This window comes from Alternaria ethzedia, assembly GCF_023757985.1.
Source record: "Alternaria ethzedia strain BMP 0044 chromosome Unknown scaffold_12, whole genome shotgun sequence".
Classification (NCBI taxonomy): Eukaryota; Fungi; Ascomycota; class Dothideomycetes; order Pleosporales; family Pleosporaceae; genus Alternaria; species Alternaria ethzedia.
Genome location: NW_026056205.1, coordinates 759,553 through 775,303, shown reverse-complemented (window position 1 = coordinate 775,303; position 15,751 = coordinate 759,553). Strand labels below are relative to the sequence as shown.

General features: G+C 54.6%; 5 protein-coding genes across 5 annotated transcripts; 3 read left to right on the top strand and 2 right to left on the bottom strand.

Moving 5' to 3' along the window:
• Positions 1 to 65: 65 nt before the first annotated feature.
• Positions 66 to 1,061, top strand: J4E87_005812 (uncharacterized protein; the record flags this gene model as incomplete). Its single annotated transcript, XM_049377417.1, has 3 exons — positions 66 to 150; positions 211 to 757; positions 812 to 1,061. 3 exons carry the CDS (start codon positions 66 to 68, stop codon positions 1,059 to 1,061), a joined length of 882 nt encoding a protein of 293 aa, XP_049233043.1.
• An 837-nt stretch (positions 1,062 to 1,898) lies between these two features.
• On the top strand, positions 1,899 to 3,725 carry J4E87_005811 (uncharacterized protein; the record flags this gene model as incomplete). Its single annotated transcript, XM_049377416.1, has 4 exons — positions 1,899 to 2,618; positions 2,668 to 3,244; positions 3,293 to 3,609; positions 3,660 to 3,725. The coding sequence occupies 4 exons, from the start codon at positions 1,899 to 1,901 to the stop codon at positions 3,723 to 3,725; spliced, it is 1,680 nt and encodes a 559-aa protein (XP_049233042.1).
• Positions 3,726 to 7,465: 3,740 nt separating this feature from the next.
• J4E87_005810 (uncharacterized protein) lies at positions 7,466 to 10,435 on the top strand (the record flags this gene model as incomplete). The annotated part of the gene is given in 3 exon segments (XM_049377415.1): positions 7,466 to 7,474; positions 7,490 to 9,268; positions 9,320 to 10,435. 3 exon segments carry the CDS (start codon positions 7,466 to 7,468, stop codon positions 10,433 to 10,435), a joined length of 2,904 nt encoding a protein of 967 aa, XP_049233041.1.
• Positions 10,436 to 11,071: 636 nt separating this feature from the next.
• J4E87_005809 (uncharacterized protein) lies at positions 11,072 to 12,320 on the bottom strand (the record flags this gene model as incomplete). Its single annotated transcript, XM_049377414.1, has 2 exons — positions 11,072 to 12,038; positions 12,124 to 12,320. The coding sequence occupies 2 exons, from the start codon at positions 12,318 to 12,320 to the stop codon at positions 11,072 to 11,074; spliced, it is 1,164 nt and encodes a 387-aa protein (XP_049233040.1).
• A 1,412-nt stretch (positions 12,321 to 13,732) lies between these two features.
• J4E87_005808 (uncharacterized protein) lies at positions 13,733 to 15,317 on the bottom strand (the record flags this gene model as incomplete). Its single annotated transcript, XM_049377413.1, has 3 exons — positions 13,733 to 14,889; positions 14,943 to 15,239; positions 15,290 to 15,317. 3 exons carry the CDS (start codon positions 15,315 to 15,317, stop codon positions 13,733 to 13,735), a joined length of 1,482 nt encoding a protein of 493 aa, XP_049233039.1.
• Positions 15,318 to 15,751: the final 434 nt, after the last annotated feature.

Genomic DNA, 15,751 nt, shown 5'->3' with positions numbered 1-15,751 from the left:
CACGATAGCTGCCGATTGGAGCATTAGCCCGCGACCCGTGAACGCAGGGTTTTCAGTTTTCCACCATGGCGGCAATGATGCCAAGTGCCGCAACTAGCAACCCCTATGACAGCGACGCCGTGGAGCGTGACCTGATTGACCCGGACGATGGTGCGTCGCATCCACACCTGCCTGCGCGACGAGACGGGCGACGAGGCTAACCATCACCAGCTACCCTCGATGACCTCGACGATCCTCTCCAGGGCACGTCGGACCGCGCGCCGCTGACGGGCAACATCCAGCGCGACCCTGCGCAGACGCAGTCGTACCTGACGTCGAGCATCCCCGGCGAAGACCGCCGTGCGCCCACAAACACCATCGACGAGACAGTATGGGACACGCTGTCCCGCGACATCTTCGCCATCTGGGAGAAGATGAAGCAGGTGCTGTACCCCAAGTACCTGCTGGGCGGCATCATGCAGCGCGGGGGAGGCATTGGCGCCGCAGAGCGCGGCGAGGCCGACGGCTTTGGCGGTGGGCTCAGGAACATTGCAGGGCGATGGCCGGACGCAGATGTTATTCTGCAGGGCGGCATGAGCGAGGGCCTGCGCGACTGGGACCTATGGGGCCCGCTCATCTTCTGTCTGCTGCTGAGCCTGTTCCTCTCGTGGGGAGCAAAGGGCGACCAGAAGGACCTGGTCTTCTCCGGCGTATTCGCCATGGTCTGGATAGGCGAGGCAGTCGTGACGCTGCAGATCAAGCTGCTGGGAGGCAACATGTACGTCCACTCTGCACACCTACCTTACGCCTTTGACATGCTAATCGTGTCCAGTGCCTTCTTCCAGTCCATCTCTATTATCGGCTACACGCTCTTCCCGCTCGTCATTGCCTCCATCCTCAGCGCCGTTGGCATACCCATGATAGTGCGCATCCCCGTCTACATCGTTCTCATCGCCTGGTCGCTAGCAGCGGGAGTGAGCATCATGGGCGGCTCTGGAGTCGTAAGGAACCGCGTCGGCATCGCAGTATACCCTTTGTTTGTATTTTATGTTGCTCTGGGCTGCCTGTGCTTCATCAGCTAGTGCAGCATTGTTGTGCATGCAAAAGTGTTTGGCTGGGTATCTGGCGTTACGGACAAGCTGTAGAAATAGCTATTCATGGGCGTCACAAATCCATTCCAATACAATCAGTAGCACTTAGTAGACGTCTACAGTAAACTTGATGTACATGTCCCAAGTAGCGGTAGACGCTGTTGTTGCTGCTACCCGTGTTCATGATTAGCCGTCTGTCTTCCCCACTTCGTCATTGGTCTTTGCAGCGACAACACACTCGACCACGACCGCCGACTGAAGCGCCAACACTCGGCCCCCTAACCGCTCAACACACACGGCGCGCCTTGTCTGCATTCCTCTCGTTGCAGTCGCGTTCTGGACTCGACGGTGTAATTAGACACTGTTGCATTCGGCGCATTGTAGTGGAAATTTGGTACTAGAGCGCATTGACCGACTCCACTAACCACAAGGCCCATCTGCTCTGCTTCCGTCCGCTCGACAATCCAAGCCTGCAGCTCATATCTGCACCTGTTTTCCGACATCGTCTGCCCGCCGCACACCCAACGAGCCATCACGCTGCATTGTCCACCTACAAGGTCGCCACTAGCCTCGCGGAGCACCACCTCTGCGATTGTCCCTGCCGTCGACCGCAACTTGGTCTTCACCGCGGAGCATAGTTACTATTGTCCTTATTCAAGCTTGCACTGTCTCAATTCACAACCTCAAACCACACAGACATTTCAGCGACCGCCCAAGGACCGCCTTCTCACGCACCAACGTCTGCGACTCCTACTACTACTCTGCTACACCATCCACCAAGCGCACTCCCATCATACCCCACGCCTGGAACACAACCCGTCCTGCACCATGACAGACGCGCCAGAGAAGCCGCAGGTGACAACTGCAGCTGCTGCCGCCTCCGACGACACCACCAAAGCTGCGCCCACGTCCCCAGCACGGAGCGATAAGAGCAGCGATAGCGAAGGAAAGAATGTTAGGGAAAAGCTCAAGGACACACAGATCGATGCGCAGGCCACATCGGATCCCGTCCCGAGTTCCGATCGGCCCATGAACGACGCACCCAACGGCAGCGTTAAAGCTGGCGAACACAGCGCTTCTGGCTCAGACAGCGAGCGCGGACGGTTACGACGCAAGCGCAGCCGGGAAGACTTTGAAGAGGAAGCCGAAGCGGACAAGCACCCAGAAAAGAAGGTTGAGCGACATGCGCGCAAGAGGTCAAGGGACATCACAGCCGACCTGGAGGCTGGTGTGCCCGGAAAGCCTTCTCCAAGTACTATCTCAAGTATCCAAGAGAACGACGGGGACGAGCAGATGACATCGCCCAACAAGAACACATCCACGACCACTGCGGCCGATAAGACCCCAGGAGCCGGAACAAGCCCCAAAAACAAGCGCACACGCGATCAAGTCGAGAAGGATACAGATGCTAGCGCAGAAGCGGCGGAAGACGCCTCGGCAAATGGCAAACCTGCAGAAAAGTCGGCAGGCGAGGAGCGAGACACCAAGCGGTTACGAGACAAGGAAGCAGCCGATTCAACAACGGACACAACAGAGTCGAAGACCAAGGTAAGCTAACTAGCGCTGCGTGAATGTCAAAGACTAACGCTCGAGCCAGATACCGCCAGGCAGTGGGTTTGCCAACACTTCCGCCGCATCGCCTTTTGCCGCTATGGCAGCCAAACCTCAACCGCCGAAGACTTCCGATAAGGCCGAATCATTACCTCAAACGTCGGACGAAAAGTTCAAGTCATCTGGCTTCGGCGGCTTTGCAACCTCAGCTGCGTCTCCATTCGGGGGCCTTGCTGGTTCTAAACCAAGTTCTAGCTCGCCTTTCGGTGGGGCAAGCGCGGCCAAACTGTCCTCTTTCGCAGGAAGCGCAGCCTCCTCAACGCCATCAATTGGTGGCTTCGGAGCACTGGGAAGCTCTGGTACATCCGGGTTTGGAGGCAGCTCTTTTGGTGGATCGCTGGGTGGGGGCTTTGGAGGCTTCGGCGGAGCCAAGCCCGTAGGCTCTTTCGCTGCTCCTGGTGGCAGTTTGGAGATTAAGGGTCTCAAGGAGAAAGAGAAGCCTTTTGGTGCTGCTGCAATCGGCGAGCCTTCTGATGATGAAGAGGGCGACGACGACGAAGACCCAGAAAAGAACGCAGACAAGGAAGAGCGACAATCAAGTCAGCCGCTCCTCTCGCAACAACGTAAGCCAATCACCGCCACCTCATGTCATCCTGTTAACCTTCCTGAAGCACACGAGACTGGTGAAGAAGGCGAAGAGACCATCTGGGCCGGCCGCGCAAAGCTTTACAACATGTCTGGCGAAGGATCAAATAGAGGGTGGAAAGAGCGTGGCGTGGGAACATTCAAGTTCAACATCACGGTCGATGAACCCAAGAAGGCTCGCTTTGTCCTCCGTGCTGAAGGTACCCACCGACTGCTGCTAAATGCTGCCGTCACAAAGAGCTTGGTATTTGGAGGCGATGCACAGGGTGACAAGCCGAAGGATACCCGGTTGCTCTTCAATTCGCCTAATCTGGAGGGTGAATTGGAGATGCACCTACTCAAGGTATGTACATTGTTTGGTCTGAAAGATAGAATGCAACTGACTGTCGACAGCTGAAAGCCGAAAACGCAAAGCAGCTCTGGGAGGAGGTCACTAGGGTAAAAGAAGAGCAGCTATAGGATGCCTTTTCTAAAACCCTGGGTAATTTCGGAGAGGAGAGCAGGTCCAGCCTTGACGTCTGGATATGAGTGTTAATATTGCCCTTGGGGCTGTATTGGTCTGGCAAGCATACTTTGACGACAAAGCCACGATGAGAGCATGAAGGGACAGCATCAGGAGGCACCTTGAGCGGCTTTCACTGTATTGTATACATTGGGAGGCTGCCGAAGTACAGGACTGCCCGAATAACATTTGTGGTTCGAAGTAGAATCGAATAAAGAAACCATCGTACATTATGACATGTCTCTTGCTCGTACAATGTACCTCGTGATACCTGCTTCGCAAGCCTTGTTTCTCTTTTGTTTTCCGCCATGTCCACTAACCGTTGCATCGGGTCAGTCATCTGCCGATATTGCTCCTCCTTGTTTTTTCTCCACATGCAGCATCGCGACATCGTCACAGCTGCCCCTGGACATCCAGCGCTATGCTTCACAAATCTCACGCGTCGCGCTTATTACCGCTAATGAGCAAGACCGCATGAGCTTATCAGCGCTCGTACTTGACAATTCTCCGACTGGTGCGGCTCTGTACAGGAGAGGGCCAAAAGACACGATAACCCTAGGTGTGTCTAAATTAGGATGCGGCGCAGAACCCTTGGCTGTAGAATGTCAGATTAGGAAGGGGGAGAACGCCATGTATGACGTTGTACGGTGGGATCTGTCTGCCTGCTGCTGCGCCGCCACTATACTTTGGGGCCAAGGCGTTTGGGTATATAGGAATGTGTCTCGCAGAACTCTGATCTTGGATGCTTAGGAGGTCTCTGGGTACGCTGAATCTCTTCATTTTCTGACCCCCTCAATCACCAGCCTCTCAACGTTCTTCGAAAACTTCCACTAGATCACATCGTCGGCTTGGGCTCGAGAAAAAGAGTCAGAACAGATGCTTGGTTTCCTCCTTCCTTCGTTATTCGCTTGTCAGTATTCGCATGCTGCGGTGGAGATGCCTATGTCTACATCGATCTCATCTTCGAGAACAACTTCATCTACATCTTCGCCCAGCAACATGGAGGACCAAACAACCCCTTCACACCAACGTCGATCGAGATGGCTCTACCGATCACTTCTTCTCACCATAGCAGAGTGGGCGCGAGAACCGTCGTCACACTTGTCTCCTACTGAAGTACGCACCCAACACTACGGAAAGGAAGAGGCGCAAGCGGACGTTATGAAGGATACGGTGCCAGCAACAGAAGATGAGATGGCTGGAAACCATAATACAGTGGGTATAGCCCATAGATGGATGCCGCCGGTGTATATCGCTGACTTGATGAACCCAGGGGACAGAAGTGCCTGACAGTAAGAGGGATTTGCAAGCGAGCTTTACGCATGCGCGATCACTAGAAGAAGGACGCTGATATCTGGCGCCATGGCCATCAGGATGTGTCGGTAGTATCCATTTTCTTATTTGTAGCGCTTTGCTCTTGGTTAGAAACAGTACATCAGACTTCCTCTCTGAACCCCTTCACCCCAGTCCCGCCTTAGCAACACCACTAGAGCATTGACCTTGCCGCTTTGGCTGGTTCCCAAGCAACTGCAACCTTCAATACATCATCTCGATAACGCATTTCGAACGATTTGATAAGCACTGATTGCTTCATGTTGCTAAAGGACGATAACCCTTGTGTCGCATTTGCTGCATACACGCTATTATATCTTATTGAATGAGAACATCCCAAGAATCATGTATACTTTCACCTTGGATTTGTCTAGGGGACATTCGAAATGCGAGACGAGTTTCGTGCCATAGAGACGTTAACGGATGATTGACATGGCATGCAATCGTCGTTGGAGGCAATAAGCCGTCCATAATCGGTACCAGAGCAGCAGGATGTGTTTTCGGTAGGCAAGTAACAACGCCCTCGGCCCTCAATCGTCCACATTCTCCTTCAATGGATGCCGCATTTCGACTCATAGCTTCTTATGTTGTCGGATACCTTGTGTGTCCGTCCTAAATGGCCCTAGGATCTTGTCCCATGCCTGCGGTGGTACCAACACAGCTCCTACAGACGCTCCTGCCTTCAATCTTTCCTTAGGCGATATTTGTTTTCCTTGTCGCCTTAAAGTCCTTCATGTTGAGCCTAAGGCGGATGCGCCATGATTTATAATCACAAAAACGAACGAGACGACGGAGAGGGTGGTGGAGAATCGACGCCGGCGCAACTCGGTTCGGGCATGAGTGGTGCTGTCGCCAGAATCTATTGCTGCGATTGCATTGTTAGTGGCGCATTGATATTTGTTGACATGTGCAGTCGCCAGCTTGTTTGGTAGCAACCGGAACGGGTGACGCGACTGGGTGCAGGTGCAGGTGCAGGACACGGTGCGGAGCCGGAGGACACAAGGCGGATGAAGTTGGTTATCGTTTGGGGGCAACAGGCAGGCTCCGCGTCGACGACATATAGATAGCAGGCGGCGACGGTGGACCCCAGCCGTTGATGACGTTTGGGGTGGCGAAGCAATGCAGCATGTTTCATCGCGTTCCAGGCGGGGCCCTTATCGTTGTTTATTCGCTTCAGCGCATGCGTGCGCCTGCCCCGACCAGCCGCTCGCGCTCGCGCCTTCCGTGCCAGCACCGCTCACACAGACACAGCACGCCATGCTGATGCGACTCAAGAGACGTGGAATGAAGCACAGAAGAACGTTGGGCCTGCATTTGCTCGCAGCCTTGGGGCCTGGCACGGCGCTCGGCCCTCCGAACTTGATCTGCGCGCGACAGTCTGACCAGCGCCATCTGCATCGGGCCTGGCGCGCCTGCAGGCTTCGTGCCGGCCGCGCTCTCATTCGCCCGCCGCCTTAGCCTGCCTCCAGGATTCCGCCGCTTTCTCTCGTCACATCCATTGCCCAAACCACCAGGCCGTGACATGTTTTTGCATTTTCATCATCCTCTTGATGCTGCCCCAGAGGCCATCTCGCATGTCCCAGCCACGGGATATCCGTCTAGGCGGCGCCTCTGCTCGGGCGTCGACATGGCCCCTCGCGCCACGAATTTGATCTCGCACTTGCTGTAACCCCTCGTTCACTAATTACATCTAGCGTTCACTCCTGGCCATGTCCTTGGTGGTGCACGGGCCTCGCAAGCTAAGCCCTTCTCGCTCGCGAGAGTTGGGGCCATTCATTCTCAGGACATTCGCACGCTCGATTCTCCACTGCCGTTCTGACTCCCCAACCGCCTGATGCCGTCGTTGCCCTGCCGTCGCCATCTGGAGTACTAACCGCACAGTCGCACCGACTGTCGACGCCCTCGCCTCTCGTTGTGCGCGCGCCGCTTCCTTTGTGACAGCACGCCTCAGCCAACTCCTCCCTCCGAAGCCGCCTCGAGCCCTCCACCCTCACCACCCTGCCTCACCTGCCGGCGCATCGCTCCAACTCGAACACACGCAGTCTCAATACCCTCTCTTCATGATAGGCGTTCGATTCCACGCCCACAGTGACGTTCCTGAGCCCTCATCGCCCTCCTGCTCCCTATCCGCACACGCTGCGCTCCGACACGCAACCCTCTTCCCCTTAGCCACACCCTCTGTGTAGCTCGACCACTCGTCACAAAGCCCGGCACTCCGTTGACGGCGGTCACTTGATCCGTCTCGAGTCGCCGTCGGTCGCCCTGCTCTCTCTCGTCGCGCGTTGGGCGTCATGCGATCCCACGAACACAGAGCCTGAGCACCCACTACATGACACCACATACAAGCGAGCGTCATTGCCAGATTATGACAGACGTCTCGTCGGTTCAGGCGTATGCTGATCATCAGCCGGCTCCTCTCGCCCTCTACGCTGGCCCACCACCACCCACCTTCGCGACCGCCTCGCCTCCACTCGAACCCACCGTTGAGGACGAAGAGTCATCCACGATAAAATGCATCTGCGGATACTCAGATGACGACGGCAACACAGTCTTGTGCGAGAAGTGCGATACGTGGCAGCACATCGTGTGTTACTACGAGTCTGCCCAACACGTCCCCGACGTACACGAGTGCGCCGACTGCCTTCCCAGAGCTATCGACGCAAAAAGCGCTTCCGAGAAGCAACGCATCCGAAGGGAAGTACACAGCATCGGCGAGCGCAAGGGCAGACCGAAAGCCTCCGCCAAGAACCCCAAGAAGCGAAACAAGGACGCCCATGGCCCTGGACAACCCAATGGGTGGCCAGTGCAAACCAATGGGGACCTGCACTATACCCCCGACCGCAAAAGTGGTAGCCCACGAGATCAGCCACCGCCAAATAAGCGTCCAAAGACAAACCATCGTCCATCGGGTTCTGTAGGCGTCGTTAGTCAAGCGCCAGCTCTCGTGCCAACATCACGGAAACGAGGCGCTTCAGTTATGCTCAATGGCCACAGTCCTATGAAGTCACCCACTAACCCAGAGGCTTCTACCGAGGATTACTCAACCGAGTTCATACATCTCTATCGGCAACAAGAACCACCCTCCGCTGAGTCCAACTCTTACACCCGAATCGATGTCGCAAACGACATTGCTATGTGGCTACAAGACCCCGAAGCACTGGCCGAAGCAAGCGGAGGCAAGAAGCCACAGGACATCTTCTCACGCATTGACATGACCATCCAGGAACTCGAAACAACAACTGCGCCAGAGATTGTGAAACAGACAGATGTCGACTCGGGTGTACTAGCGCATGGTCTGCACCCACAATGGCACTTCATTACCGCCGAGACTCCGGTACCAGATGGTGGCTATGTTGGAGAGCTCAAAGGTCTCATCGGTCGAAAGGCAGATTACTACTCCGATGCATCCAACAGATGGGACTTGCTGCGACATCCTGAACCCTTCGTCTTCTTCCCACCCCATCTGCCAATATACATCGACACACGGCGAGAAGGCAACATCCTCCGATACGCCCGGAGAAGTTGCAACCCCAACATGTCTATGAAGATCTTGATTGACTCCAGCAACGACTACCACTTCTCTTTCCTAGCGACGCGCGAGATCAGCCCCGGCGAAGAACTCACAGTCGGCTGGGATATCGATTCTGAGGTCAAGAAACAGCTTCTCAGGGTCGTAACCAACGGTGCCAAAGAAGGGTTTAGGAGGATACAACCGTGGGTGTCTTGTGTCTTGGCCAACTTTGGAGGCTGCGCTTGCGATACATCCAGCGGCAACGAGTGCCTCTTGGAACGCGCTCGTCGCAATACGATTACAGAGCCGGCTACACTGAAGACCAAGGGCAAGAAGGTCAAAAAGTCACAGATCTCTCCAATGAGTACAGGCCACGCAACCAACAGCCGTGCTGGTAGCGAAACAGTCAACCGCGAGGCTGTCGACGAAGATCAAATGGACGCTCGCTCTACGTCTGGCTCACACAAATCCAGCAGTCGTGACATCACACCAGCAACTCACTTCTCATTGGAAGGCGACAAACTTTCCGAGCGCGAAAAGAGAAAGATCCAGCACCAAGAACTCCTGTTCCAGAAGCTTGATCACGATGAGCACAAAGGCAAAAGGAAACGGACTAGTGCTGGATCGAACCTGAACACGCCGAGCATCTCTTCCTCGGTAAGACGATTGTCCACCTATTCGCTTCCTACTGCTAATGCAGATACACAGAGACGACTCGGACACCCCGAACCTTCGCCGTCGGCACGGCACCGCGAACACAGTCACGGTGTAGCACGTAAAACGTCAGGTAGCTCTACAAAGACAAATGGCCGTCCTCCACCCCGTCCGAAGCCTGTCTATGTCGATGCGTCGACGCAAACGATGGAAGACAACGCAAAATCCCAGATCTGCATCAAGCCACGCCAAATGAAACCACCACTTTCATTCAAGCGTAAGCTTTTGCAGCAAGCGCAAGAAGACAAGTTGCAGCGCGAGCGAATGCGGTCGACGTCCGTTAAAGTGGAGGCCAAATCACCAGCTTTGAAGGACGTATCGTCGAACAAGCCGTCGCCGCTGCCCCCATCTCCACCGCTCGAGGAGCCCACAGCGATGGACATTTCTACCGACCCCGTACCCGATACAAGACACAAAGAGCTCACACCAGCAAAGGAGCCTACACCGCAGCCTACGGTCGACGTGGAGATGACCGAACCCGAGGACACAAGTCCCAAGGCCTCCGACCCAAAACAAGAGGAAGCACCTGAGATGACTGCACCAGAGCCTCCCAAGGAAGCTCCACAACCATCGATACAACCGCCCGATCCTCCGTGGTCAGCTTCGACGCCCGCTGAACCATCGCCCAAGTCCACCACCGGTCTCACACCAAAGACTGCAGACCTACACGTCGAAATGCCCTCGAAGCTTGATTTTGGCAACACTAGCAGCAACCGCGCCGTTACACCTGGATCGACTTCGTCTGTTCTCAACGAGAGCGCAGTCGCGCAATCACCAGGCATCTCAATGATTGCATCGCCTTTCTCGCCTGCCGTTAACAACGCCGTCAAGCCTGCGCCGGCACGCAAGAAGCTCAGTCTAAGTGACTACACCAACCGCAACCGAAAAACCAAGCTGGCGCAAACGCAGTCGACTGGCTCGAACGCTACCCCTCCACTGGCCCAATCGCAATCAACCAGCTCACCCACGTTATCGACGGCTAGCCTGCCCAATACCAACTCACCACCACCCAAGGCTGTCGAACCGATCCTCCCACCAGTTGCCGAGGAGGCGAAGCCGTCTGAGGTATCCGTCGCGCCTACTATGACGACTACCTCCACTTCGACATGAGCGCTATGATTCACGATACCTTTGCTCCTTTTCAGAACCAACTTGCGGGCCGCAGGGCGACCCGTGGTTCTTCGATTCTACCTTTTGGAGTGTAACAACATGTAATGATTACAAGTCAAACGATCCTTTGTTTTCTCACTTTTCCCTATCTATCTTTCTTCTTTCTTATCTTTTACTTCCAACGACTTGAAGTGTTCGGTCGGGTTTACTATACATTGATTTGATGGGGATTTTCAAAAAAGCGGGATACTTCCAATGGGCTTTCTACTACATGCAAACACACATTACCTATCTACGTACGGAAGGATCTGGCGTGGCATTGGTTGGCTCTCGCGCTGGGCATCTAAGAAACGAGGAAAATGAGAGTTGAGAAGACGGGCAGCCCCGTCCTCCTCTACCGTGCGGGTTGGAGATTAGTAGCGAAGCCATATCCTCTACTGCTGAGCGTCTGTGTTTAGCTGAGATGAAATGAAAACAAGAACTCAAATCAATATACTCTGAGGTTCACCCTCGTATCAAGCGCCACTGTGTGAAAGAAGAGGCTGTGTTCATAATCTAACCTATACCACGCAAAGAAAAAGAAGAAGAAGAAGCAGAAGTACACCAGCAGCATAAGAACACAATCACTCATGCCCTCTAAGTCCCTCCACTGCCAACAGCCTTCTCCCCAACCTCCTCCCACTTCGCCGCCACCATTCTCACCGGCGTGACATTCCCCGCCAAAGCCCTTCCGTCCATCTCTATAGGGCTTGTCCCCATGCCATTAATATGCTTGGGATCGGGCCTGTACACCGTTTCGTAGTAACTTGGTATCGTCTCGTCAAGGACGCGGAGCGGCGGTGGTGGTGATGCGTAGCGATGAACGGAAGGAGCCGGAGATATAACGTCAGTGTCACCGGCAACGTTCGAGTCAAGGCTGTAGTCGTGATTGTCGTGGTGACGGTCGTTTGGAGGACTGCGCATGCAATCTCCCAATGGTGAGAGTTCGTATGGTCTGCCTACGGAGCGGTGGGCGAGTGCATCGTGGATGTCGAGTGGGGATTGCTGTGGGATGGGAGGTAACGTATGCATACGGTGGTCGATGAGTGCGTTAATGTCATATTTGTACTGATGGGGATGGTACTGCTGTGGCGGTGGCGGTGGCGGCGAATGCGAAGGAGGGGGCTGTGGCATGTAGTAAGATGGTGCTGCCGATTTGTAGGGTTGGTTGTAGTTGTACTGTGGATAGGCGGGATCTGCCATGGGCGACGATAGCATAGATCTCTGCGGGTATTGATGATAAAAGTCACCTCCGTTGCCGGCCATGGCAGTAGAACGGTTGGGACCTCTTTCCACCATGGCTGGTGGACCCCTGTTATTTGGATCTAGACGGGGAGCTCCAGCTACTTCTGCTTTTCCGTCGACTTCGTCTTTCAGGCTCTTTGTGCGGCACCAAAAGAAGTACAGGAGGGCCACGATGACGAAGACAGAGACGCCTGCAATCGAGATGCCTGCGATAGCGCCCGCTGAAAGATCAATTTGGGTGTCGTTGTTCGTGAGGCCAGAATTGGGTGTCTTGTGAGTACTCTCCGGTGGGAAGGGCTCGCCAGGGTTGAGCATGTAACTGCTGTCAAGCGCCATTTTATGTCTGAATAAGGGTGTACTAAGTCAGTATATGTCTCACATGCAGTGCGTACCGATAAACTTACTGTTGATCGATGCTCGTCGTGGCATTCGGATTGATAACGCCCACCATGCCATAGCCTATGCAAGACCCTGGTGCTGAGCAGTAGAAAAAAATGGGATCAGTGTTTTTGATCTCGATGCTGTAGGTGGGTGGGAAATCAAGGACAGTGTCGACGGGCTCGAAACCGCTGAAGAAACCAGTTTTACCCTGCCCCGTCATTTCGTATGGGATGCATGGGTAGCCGTATTCTGCGCGGACGACACTGTGATTTAGTGGATAGAAGGCAAACTCTATTATCTTTAGCAAGTTAGTATTTCCTCATCTGTTGATATGTGTACGGAGGCCCGATCGAGATGATGAATGAAACTTCTACTTACATCGCCTACACTGGCATTTGTCGACTCGGGTCTGAATTTGTGATCCGCTAGACCGACTGAAATAGTGTGTGTCTGCGCAGCTGCAGAACTCGTCGAGGTTGACGCGCTTGCTGTGCTCAACGGGGCTGTAGGACTGTCACTGCTGAGGCCATCGTTGCCTTGCGCTAGACATATCGAAGGAAGCAGACTGAACAGCAAAGACAAGATGGAGAATACAGAAACTCGGGACAACATCATCAGTGCTGCGATCGTCAAGATAGCAGTATGAAATCTGAGAAGGCTTGCGATCGTGCAGAGAGGACGACGGAAGCTTCAAGAGAAAAGAGGACCGTGGGACTGACGAAGACACCAGAGTGGAAATCAATATTCAAAGACGCAATACGCCAGCCTATCATGGCAGGGGCGCTACAAACAAGGGATCGTAAACAGACCAAGCGGCCAAATTGACGAAAAGAACGGCACAGGATGAGACATGTACGCCATAATCATGGTGGTACGTTTCTGTGGCTGTGGCGTAGACATGAGATTGCTATTCGCTGAAAGGCGGCTAGAAGTCGGCCTCAAGGGATGCTACGACAAAGAGTTGTGTCTTTTGCAAGGGTTCGGTGACCTCATGTGATGATCGCAAGGGCGACAAAGGTCAACAAAGCTCATCTGTCTTGTATCTCCACTAGCTATGCATCTGGGAATGTGGCCACCGTACAATCTGCTTGTGAAACGGACCAGGCATCTGCTTTTGCATGTGCCCACTCGGACGCGTAATTTGAAGTTTGGCAATGGCTAAGGATGCGACTGCCCCGCCGCGTCGCAAGACCAAGGACTACGTGCATGTAAGCAGAACAACATCACTCATAGTCAATGGCACAACTCGAGGCGTTCATTCCCGCATCAGTAAAGGATGACGGAACGCGTTCCTTACTCGCACGACATGTAGGAGAAAAAGACCCAGAACGGAAAAGCACATGAAGGTATTGAGTTTTTTAACTGCTATTCACAGCTGAGATATAAGGAGAGGAGAGGTCCAAAAAATCGTACCATATGGTGATAACATAGCCCAATATGGCTTGGTATATTCCGCGCTGTTCGCTCGCATTAAATCATAAGCTGTCTACAGCGTCCATCATCAAAGTCGTATGCTGTGGCAGCCTGGGGTCATCGAGAAGGTTGCGCTCGTCAGTGTCGCTAACGACACCGCGTCGCACGCGACCTACTCTGTGTTATGTTGGCCAGATGCAAAAGTGCAAAGCTGAGCTCTCAGCGGAGACCCGGGTCGCCAAAACCAAATGGATCGTTGCTGGAGGAGCTATTGGACCCCGAAACATAGCCCGACGGTGCCGCAGATGCTTGTTTGCCAAACCCAGGGTCTGGCAAAGGATTCCAGACCGGAAAACCCTCAGGTGGCTGACTCTCTCCTAGTGGTTTACCACGAGCATAGTCCACGAGACTGCCGTTGATGCCAGTAAGTGCCCAAGCAAAGACGGCGACATCGCGAATGCTCTGCATGAAGTTGTTCTGGAATTCCATAGACGGCCCTGCCTGCACCATAGCCGGGTGCCGAGCGCCAAGAGGGTATTGGGGCATTTGCTGTGGAGCAGGATGGAACACGGGTTGTGTTGCCCATGGCGCGGCGTAGATACCATTGTATTGCTGTGCTGGCTGGGCCACCGGCATGGTGCCTGGCAACATTGGGCGGGCACGACGTAGACACACAACCAAGCCATCTGAGGTGCAGGATATGACAGCCTCGAGTTCGATGGGATCGTCGCGGATTTCGGAGCGAGGCGAACTCACGGACGATAACGACGAGCGGGCAGCGGATCCACCGAACATGGCTTGATGGGTATTGTTGGGGTCATTGTTCCCGCCAGAGTTGGTGCGCGACGCAGACCGCTCCTCACTGTTATCCGTGGTGCGGTTTGAGTCTGACGGATGTCTTGTGCCGTTGGACGTGGAATGGCCGTCAAGGTCCACTCCGCCTTCAGATTCATCGTCGGAGCCCGTAACATCCGTCATGATGTCATCTTCGCTCTCAGACGAGGAAGCTTCAGGCGCATCGTCCTGGCGCGGGTCCCGGAAGAAAAAGCGCATGTATGCAATGGAATCGTTGCCTTTGGCCGACTCGAGACAGCGGACTGCATCTTCAAGACAATTGGGAGCAATGCAGTAATAGAAGCTGCGTCCCTTCATAGCCTCTCCGGAGATGCCAATGATTTGCTCGATCCCACTGGTTGCGTACATGACGGTCAGGGTACGCGTGAACCTGTTAAGGAACAAGGCAGCTCGCGGCTCATGAGTCTGATCATCGGGGCCGAGGTCAAACTTGCTGGACAGGTGAGATAACATGTGGTAGCGCGGGTCCTTTGGTGACGAGGCGAATAGCTTGCGCACTATAGGAGCCTCGACTGCGCGTTCTGATTGGCTGGAATCAGCATGACGCAGGGCCCAAACGGGTTGAAAGACTTACTTTGGCTCTGCATGCCATGTCTGTAGATGCTGGTGCAGCAAACGAGGACATCGTAGACGACGGAGAAGCAGCATTCACAACCGACCCATTCGCCCTGGCGGTTCTTCAGGCGGCAATAGGACAAGACAGCAGCCTTGTCCAGTCTCACGCCGCGGCTGTGGTGAGCTCTGGCCAGCGGGAGTTCCTCTGGATGAAAAAATTGCCACACGGACCGATTGACTACCTCGTCAGGTGTATGACCGAGGATGTCGACAATGGAGTCGGAAGAGTACAATATGTGGGCGTCATCGGAGAGGTCTGTCTTGGGTGAGAATTGGCAGGCAAAAGGCAGGGTCGACGTGACAAACCGTGAATGGTGATGAAGGTGGTATCCATGGTAGCAAGAACGGGGGTGGTGGTCGTTCCTGCTCTACCGCACGCGCCCTGGTCTGTCGAATCTAATAACTCGGTCTGGGACGGGCGGTGGAAATAAGAGCAAGTCGGGCAGTAGAGGCGAGGGACTGTCGGCGGGTCAAATAGGCAGGGTCCAGGTGGCACAGAGGCGCACAGGTGCGGGTAAGGTGTCTAGAGGCCGTTCAGGCGGTGCGACCAGAGCACGGGGTGGGGATGGGATGGGATGGGATGCAGATGGCAGGTCGAAACGTATACGAGTCAGGAGCTATGATGTAATGGGCGATCACGAAGCAGCAGGCGCCCCTCACCCGCGACAGGGCAGGCGCGGGCAGCAGCGAGGAAATATATGAGAAAGCTCGCGGACTTGGGCTGCCGGAAGGGGCTAGCAGCGAGCAGTTGGGTCGGGTGCATAAATA